At 32.9% G+C, this 9,164-nt stretch overlaps 1 protein-coding gene across 1 annotated transcript; it reads left to right on the top strand.

The window, feature by feature from the left end:
- The first annotated feature begins 6,593 nt into the window (after window positions 1-6,593).
- On the top strand, window positions 6,594-8,939 carry LOC114316638 (protein PSK SIMULATOR 1). Its single transcript, XM_028263332.2, has one exon. The coding sequence runs from the start codon at window positions 6,952-6,954 to the stop codon at window positions 8,683-8,685; it is 1,734 nt and encodes a 577-aa protein (XP_028119133.2). The 5' UTR covers window positions 6,594-6,951; the 3' UTR covers window positions 8,686-8,939.
- The last annotated feature ends 225 nt before the right edge of the window (window positions 8,940-9,164 follow it).

Genomic DNA, 9,164 nt, shown 5'->3' with positions numbered 1-9,164 from the left:
AGGGGAAAAGGGTCCTTTTCAACAAAACAAAATGGAAATGGAGTGGATCCATGGAATGAAACTTGAAGAAAATATCCATATATACTCTTCAAGTTTAAGAAGTCCCAATAAAAGTTAGGCCATATCAACAAGCACTAAGGTGTTATTTGTCATAATTTTAAAAAGTTAAAAAATTAGAAAGTCAGTATCTTATTTAAATTATATCATCTTATTTAAGTTACATCACATCTTTAGCACATCATTTCAAATTCAACTCATATTTTATAAAAAATTAAAAAATACACTTATTTAAATCATTCCAAACCATCCTTAAATGGTCCTGATTTATATTTTTTTCAACTCTTTGGTTGAGTAGGAGTTTACCTAAATATTATAAGCAATAAATGCACAGTAATGGAAGGTCAATCAAGGATGAGCTAATGCCAAGTGGTCGCTTTAACTCCATCTTCCATATTGACTTCTCAACCAAGAAATTAGGGTCGCTTTATACCTCCCTTGAGCTCCTATTGGTGTACAGGTACCCAATCTGTACCTTACAATTCCAATGTACTTGACATCATGCGTGCCTTCACATTTTTGTCTTTAGAAAATGAGTGAGAGTACTAATTAGTGCCATCACTAATGTGGTAGTGGGTCTCACCTACTGTCACAATATTGTTGTGTCTATTTTTTTATTTATTATTTTTTTTAAAAAAAGTAGATGTCACGTCATTAGTGGTTGCTTTAGAGCACCACTTTTAGTAGTCTATATCATTGCTCTCTTGCCTTTTCACTTGATGTAAGGCCACGTTTGTTATGCAAGATAATATAACATATCTCATTTTTATATATATACTATGCATGGTATTAAATATCAACCGTTATATATAGTACCGGTTGTTATGTAATGTAATTTTGGCCTTTCAATACCATTATTTATTAATATATCAGTTGATATTGTCTGATAATAACTCATATATAATCATATGACCAATATCGATATATATCTAAATATTGCTATTTAAAACCATGATGCTGTGAGATGTAGATGAATTTTTTTTTTTTTTTAAACTGAGATAAAGAATGAATTAAAATTTAGTCGATTAATTTTTATTTTTATTTTTTTGTTAGAGGGAAAATAATTTGAAGGGGTAATTAATTATATCAAGGAAGGTGTGGCATAACTTATTCTATGAATCCTGTATTAATAATTCTATATTTGTGGTATTCGGCCAAACAAACATGAGATTGATAAACGAAACTAGACATGTTGAATCCTTTATGTTTTTTAATCTAATCATTTTTTTCTTCTTTTGCAAAACAAAGGAGCCTAAATATTTTGCTGTCCTTTATCCCAATCCAAACCACTAGAGATGTACATACATAGTGGTTGATATACCATTTCTTTTTTCCTTCTTCTTCTTCTTCTTATTATTGTAATGCACATGACCATGTTTTGGAGTTCTCCTTACAACATCTAATCCAAAGCACCAAAGTGTATCACTTCTCTCATTTTGTCATTATGTTCTTGTCTATGGATCTCTTCCGTGCATGTATCAAGAAAGATGGATCATTATAAAATAAAAATAATAATAAAAAACAACCCACTCCACTATGGTTACTTATTGACAAAATCTCCCCATAGTTTAGTCATACATGTTTCCATCTCTAAATGTCTTTTTCTAATATTTCATTATATTTAACAAATCATCCCATAGTTCTCCATTAGAATTTAAAACCTTGAAAGAGATATAATTAATTCATGGATACTTTGTCTCAAGATTGTATGATAAATCTCTTTAACATGAACGTGTGATGAAGAGAGATTTTGAGATAGGAGAGATTTGAATAGACGATCCCATATCCTTAAGAAATGTAGTGTTGTAATAACTAACCTTTAATGCATCTTGGTTGCCATGGAAATTATTAGGTTGGGATGCATGTTGTTAGGTTCAATATATATATATACTTGTTTTCCTCAAGTGTCCTTAGCATTAACAATCAAAATTTACAAATTTAATTACGGGCCATTTGTACTGACCATGACAACCTCTTGAATTATTAGTTTTTTTCCAAAAGCGCACGACTATTGAAGTTATTGAGTCGTTTATTCTTTTAAATGTATTTACCAAATGCATGATTTGTTATGAAATCATATGTCTAAAACACGATTTCAAATACCATTTTGTAAAAAAATTTAAAGCCATGATTTTTAAATCCAAATTTAAAGGAAGTTGTTTTTGTGAAGTAGTGTTTTGAAAACATGATTATATACTCTACAATTAGTGTCCCACATTAGCTTGTTAATTTTCATTGCATATTAAAGAAGCTTGTCATTTGTTCCAAATAAATGTCTTCTCAGTGCTTGTATATAGTACTTTGAAAAAAATTTGCAGCAAGTTATAAGGCTTGTCAGTAGCGGCTTAAGATTATTGAAGGTTTTAGACTAGATATTAAAATAAGACCTTTTCTAATTAAGTTTTAAAAAAATTAGAATTTTTAGTAATAATATTTTTTTTTTCTTGTGGACTTTAGATGACAATCTAATTGGCCTAATGATGGAGCCACTTCTAAGCCTTATCTAATGTAGAAAATGGTCCCCTCCTCTTCCTTTCCATGGCAATTTTTGTTGATTTTTTTTTTTTTGCCAAGAAAGAAGTCATAAGTTTTGATGGTCACAGCACAAAGGATCATTTAATGGTGGCTCAACAACTAGAGTTCTAAAGAGTTAGTGTCCACTTTTTATGTTTTTTGTGTTTTTTGGTCTTTTTTTTAAAACTTTTTGAATCCATAACGATTTTTAATCAAACATTTTTTCACCATTCAAGAACAAACTAGAGTATGAAAAGAGTAAAAGAAGTGCAGCACTCACCAGTTCCAACATATGTGTTGCAAAAATATACATCAGTATTCCTATGCCTAAATATAGTTCCACTCTCAGGCAAAAAAAAAAAAAATATATATATATATATATAGTTCCACTTTCCTTATGAATCCACATACTTATTGAAAATTGAAGTGTATGTCCTAATTTGAGTCAACAACATGTGACCATTGGGTTGTGGAGTAGGTTTAGCAAACCCTCAAAGGTAATTTTTGAAGCTAGAAACTAACATAATTAGATTATAAAATATAATAAATAAAAAGCACAGTAGACGAGATTCTCATCATTATAAAGTATGAAAGAAATCAAATATATATTGTAGGTCAATTGTAGTTTCATTTCTTAGTTTTTATCTATTTCTCAAGATTTCTTTGATTTTTGAGATCTGATCTATACTTGTGTGCGAATGATGGGTTGTGGTGTTTAATTTTTTTGTTGAAATGACCTGGTTTGAGGCGATGACTTATAGAAGACAATAGGCAACATGTACTTCCTTACCTGGAATTGATGGGTAACATAAGGTCAATTCCAGATTTATTAATACCCATTAGTATCATAGATTCCTTTGTTAGACATCAAATTTGTTCTAAATCAAATAATAATATAAAGGGGAAAAAAATTATACTTTATACTAAATTTTGTAGTTGCTTAAGAATGAAGGATGACCAGCAAGAAGAGACTAGACAATGAATAAGGCTTTGCCAAATTGGTTGGATTAATTTGTAATCAAATATTCCTGGGTACTTTTTTTTAAAAATGGAATGCCCTTTAATACTTTTTTTTTTCTTCTTCCAAGTAGGTCTCCAATTGATACCCTTTTAGCATATCTTTTCTATGTGTGTGTGGGTGGGTGGGTGTGCATGTATGTATTCAGTTGTTTGTGGTTTCTGATTTATAAATGAACAAGAGTTATGTACAATAAGAAAATGACTTGGGACCGGATGTAGTAGATGCTACAGCTTACTCTTTATATGCAACCAATGCTGTTGTGACTGTGTATTCATTATTCATAAACCTCTTGTAGGGATGAATCACTGCTATGTCAAGGACTTGCACTGAATGATGACTTCCAATGACTACTAGCCAAAACATTAGTGTTTATGTTTTGCATAATTTTTTTAGAAAGCCAATGGCTAGACCATTGGGAAATTAGATGTCAAAACATTAGATTTTATGTTTTGCACAATTTATACATTAACTTTGTTAAATCATTAAAGAAGGTGAAAGACTTCAAGTTTTGTGTCGACCTCTCAGTGTAAAATTTTTATAGAATTTTGTTTGAGGTGGTCATCCGGGAGGACGTCCGACCGATCGTCCGGTGGGTTTACATCCAACGACTATACACAGTAAATTACTGAAAGGTACAAGACATCTTCAGTTTGGTAAAAATTTTAGGGCGTTCTCAATTTGATATCGTTTTGATGAAACCATTGGAGCATAAAAAGTACATCTTTTTCACCAAATTTAAATTTGGTGATGCATTTGATGAGCCGTTAGAGATAGCTTGACAAGTTTTAAGGTCGAGCCTACTCAACTTTGCAGATGCATGATTGTAGGGAGCTGGCATACATTGGCTCCGTTTGGGAAGAAAAAAGCCAAGCTTTTTTGGCTAAAATAACCACAAAAAACAAAATAGGCTATTTTAGCCACAAAAAATAAATCATCAAATTTAACCCATAATCATTACAATCCTCTCTCACAAAAAAAAGTCAAAAAGTCAAAAAGTCCTTCCCAAATCAAACTAAAATAGCCCAGGTTAAAATAGCCACAAAACCAAAAAGTCAACCCACTTCTCAAACGGAGCCTTAGGATTTTATTTTGTCACGGTGGGTTTCCGTCACCAAAAATAATAATAATAGTAACAATAAAAAAGGTAAAGAAAAAGTAGAAGAAGATTTTGTGAACTTGCATGGATAGTTGTTTTGAGAAATGACTTATAAATTAAATTTTTAATTTATTATGAAAAAATATATAAAAATATAAAAAAATAATATGTCCTAAATAAATTAATAAATTAATTTATTAACTTTACTCCCAAGAGAAATTAAAGGATTGTTTGGGGTGTCCTAAATAAGTGCACTTTTTATCTTTTTGAACTAAAAAGTTGAGGAAAAAAAATGGATGTTTGGGTTAATTTTTTGTCTTTTTATGAAAAAATGTATAATAAAAAATTGTATAAATAAAATATATAGTGGAAGAAAGTGGAGTGGTTGTATGGCTGCCCTGCTGTCCCAACATGTCTTACACAGAAAATAATTGCCTCATTCGGAGCAAAGTATTTGGATAGTGATGGTCGGTCCGTGGGGGCCACCATGGGTCTTATTTTAATAATCTGAACCGTTCAATATGTACAACTCGTCGAGTATTATATACTTGTAAAAAATCACGTTGATTGGATATCGATAGCTATATGATCGGATTAATTTTTTTCAACAGTTAATTATCACACCATTCGTTTTGTTTATATAAAACTGATTTAATCATATAGTTAATGATATCCGATCAACGTGATTGTTTACAGCCATATATTACTCGACGAGTTCTACATATTGAATGGTTCAGATTATCAAAACGAAACCCTTAGTGAGCCCCCAGGGTCCAACATTACCATCAAACTTTGTGGCTTTACATATGTATTTATTTTTTTTTGACCCAAAAAATGTATAATGGCATGCAAGTCTCAAAGGTACGGCTGACAGTATCTAAGTACACTTTTGTATTATAAAAATATATAAAATATTTTTTTAATATTTTTTATTTGTAAATAGTAATTACTTTTTTACTTTTTAAATAACTTTTTGACTTTTTAAATTATTTTAGGCTTACCAAACTAGCCTTAAGCAAACATAGGATAGGAGTTCCAATTTGAAGTAACTCGCAAAGGCCTCCGTGGAATCGGGGATCTAGCAGGGATCTGTGGTATTTTGCTGGGGTTTTTTCAAGTCTTTTTTGATAATTTAAATGGTTTATGTTGTAAAATTTATCAACTATATCATTCAAATGAAAAATCAAATTAATCAAAAATCCTCAATTCCATAATCAGATTTAAATTGTTTTACAAAAATTATCAAGATTTTGTTAACGGTTTATTTTTTAAAAAACAAATGTCTTCTTGTTATAAAACTATAAATTTCCAATTAATTTGATTTCTCCCATAAATGATTTATTCAACGAATTCTATAATATGAACGATTTAGATTATCAAAAAAATTTTAGAAAAAACCTCAACCAAGACACCATAAATAATAATTGTGACTTAATCATAACATCTCTTGATCTAGTGTGAGGCAATGTTACTCAATCGTTATTGACTTTTGCCATTCATAAACATTACAGAGGGTTATTTTAAAAAGATTATTAAAAGTTAATTTTTTAATTTTTTTTTTAAAAAATATGTAAAAGAATAAAAAAAATAATTCAAAATAAATTCAAAATTGAAAAATAACTTTTAATTATCTTTCCAAAATAATTCAAAATGACTATTGCTATTCGTAAACATTTTCATTTGGAACATCTATGGAAGGTTGTACTATTCTTTTTTCAGTCTTTAATAAATCCTTGTTCAAACAAGTGGGACAAGATTGAAGAAAAATTTTCAAACTTTGATAAAATCTTTGTTCAAACACAATGGGACAAGTGAGATAAAAAAAATAAAAATAAATAAACAATGGGACAAGGATGAAGAAATTTTAGGATTTTTATAAGGGTCAAAAGATGAAACTTTCAATTTGAAATGGTGCAAATGTAATATTCTCAAACATCGCTCTCTCTCTCTCTCTCTCTCTCTCTCTCTCTCTCTCTCTCTCCTCTTTTGAAAAAATCATTACAAATGATAGAGAGAGAGCAGAGTCTCAGGCTCTCACACAATTCCCTCCTCTCTCTCTCTCTCTCTCTCTCTCCACGCCTGCTAAAATGCAACACTGTTGCAGCTTTCCCTCTGAAGAACACGCGCATTTGAGAGCTGCTCCAACTTTCTTCAGCACAAAATCGATGACCACTCGACAATCCTCCTCCAAATTGTAACATTTTAGCAAAACCCTTTTTCCAGAACTGAGAAACTTCTCATCAGATCACCATCAAATTCAGCAATGGTGGCCGAGCCTTGGATTCGAAAAATGGGTAACCAAGCAACCACCAATCTGAAGCACTCTTCCAAGAAACGAACACCCAAAAACCAACAACACATTGAGAAAATCGGAATTCTCTCATTCGAAGTCGCGAACGTGATGTCCAAAACCATTCACCTCCACAAATCACTGACCCATCACTCCATCTCCAAGCTCAAAACCGAGATCTCAATGAATTCATATGGAGTCAGAAATCTAGTCTCATCGGACGAGACTTATCTACTCGAGCTAGCCCTAGCCGAGAAGGTCGACGACCTGAACAGGGTCGCTGGAGCTGTGTCGAGATTGGGGAAGAAGTGTTTGGTTCCGGCGCTTCAAGGGTTCGAGCATGTTTATGGGGATATAGTTTGTGGAGCTATAGATGTGAAGGAATTGGGGTTTTTGGTGAAGGACATGGATGGGATGGTGAGGAAGATGGAGAAGTATGTGAATTCGACTGCCAATCTCTACTCTGAATTGCGGGTTTTGAATGAATTAGAACAGGCAAAAAAGAAGTTTCAGAACAATCAACACGAAGAGAGACGAAAGGCTTTTGAGCAGAAATTGATCTGGCAGAACCAGGACGTGAAGCATCTCAAGGATGTTTCGCTTTGGAACCAGACATATGATAAGATTGTGGAGTTGTTGGCAAGAACTTTGTGTACAATTTATCTAAGGATTTGTTTGGTCTTTGGTGATGCTGTTTTGGGTAGGGAGTTTAATTATGGAGGCAATGAATGTGGGGAGAAATCTGGTCAAATTGATACCCATCGCAGTTTTCAGGTGAATTCTGATCGATTAAGACCAGTTTTGAGCAAGAGTAATGGTTATAATCATTCGGGTTCGATTGAGATAGATGTGGTGGAGAGAAGGGGGACAGATATTAGGCCTAAAGGTGAAGTACCATTGTTTCGTTCCGAAGATTCCAATTTTGCGTGTGGGACTGGCCCCGGGAGGCTATTCATGACATGCCTTAGTTTGAGCAGCTCAGTTTCTAAAGTAGATGATGAAGAGGAGGAGGGTGTTGGTCATGATGATCGATCAAGTGAAATCTCGGCTTCTTGCAGTGTTTCAAGTGGTGTGAAGAGAGAAAACCCAAATCATTCAGGTTGCTTTACTTGGCCTCAAAGTGGTGATCAAATTCAAGCCAAGTGTAGTGTGATAAATGGCTCTCGATTTGGCCCCAAGAGTAGGCTAGCATTGTACGCTCCTCCTTCCACTGTTGGTGGCTCTGCTCTAGCCTTGCATTATGCGAATGTCATAATTGTCATAGAGAAATTGCTTGAATACCCACATTTAGTTGGGGAGGAAGCTAGGGACAATCTGTATCAGATGTTGCCGACAAGTTTAAGGATGTCTTTGAAGTCTAGTTTAAAATCTTGTGTCAAAGAGTTAGCAATATACGATGCTCCTGTTGCTCTTGATTGGAAAGAGAAGCTTGATGAGATGCTGAGGTGGCTTGCTCCATTGGCACATAACATGATCAGGTGGCAAAGTGAGCGTAATTTTGAGCAACAACAGGTTGTTTCGCGAACAAATGTCCTTCTGTTGCAGACTATATATTTTGCTGATAGAGAAAAGACCGAGGCAGCGATCTGTGAACTTCTAGTTGGGTTAAATTATGTATGCCGATATGAGCGGCAGCAAAATGCATTAATGGATTGTGCAAGCAGTTTCGACTTAGATGACTGTGTGGATTGGCAAGTGCACTACTGAGCCTCTTATTTTCATTGATTGCATTGTAGGAGGATAATATCTGAAGATGTTGGTAGTTTCCATAGCTCCTGATACTTGTATGAAGACAAAACAGATGATAATTGAATACATTGTGAATATCAGAGCTTTTTGCATAATGGAGACCTCTATTTTTGTAAATGCTGTTGTTTTTGTAGTATATTGCAAGGTATGGAAAATTGACTTCTAATGTACATAATTCCACTTATTTTAATGAAAATGAAGTATTTTTATTCTTTAGGATGGCATATAATGTTGGTAGACAATAATTTTTTTTCCTCTCTTCAATTCTATGTGCATTATTGTATTGTCTGATGCTTGAATTTTAAGTTGTCATTGAATTTGAGGTTGCCTAATAAATCTAGAGTTTTCAATGAAAGTATGGTTCACTGGGGATGCTGAAACTTGAATTTAACTATTCTTCTTGATGAAGATTCCCTGCCTATTGCAAATGATTAATA

The sequence above is a fragment of the Camellia sinensis genome, chromosome 7 (genome assembly GCF_055761805.1).
Source record: "Camellia sinensis isolate YWXY chromosome 7, ASM5576180v1, whole genome shotgun sequence".
Taxonomy (NCBI): Eukaryota; Viridiplantae; Streptophyta; class Magnoliopsida; order Ericales; family Theaceae; genus Camellia; species Camellia sinensis.
Note: the sequence above shows the minus strand (reverse complement) of the source record. Positions and strands in the feature narration are given on the sequence as shown.

What these genes read in the sequence shown, in the direction of transcription:
- LOC114316638 (XM_028263332.2), top strand. Translation starts at nt 6,952, where the DNA reads ATGGTGGCCGAGCCTTGGATTCGAAAAATGGGTAACCAAGCAACCACC.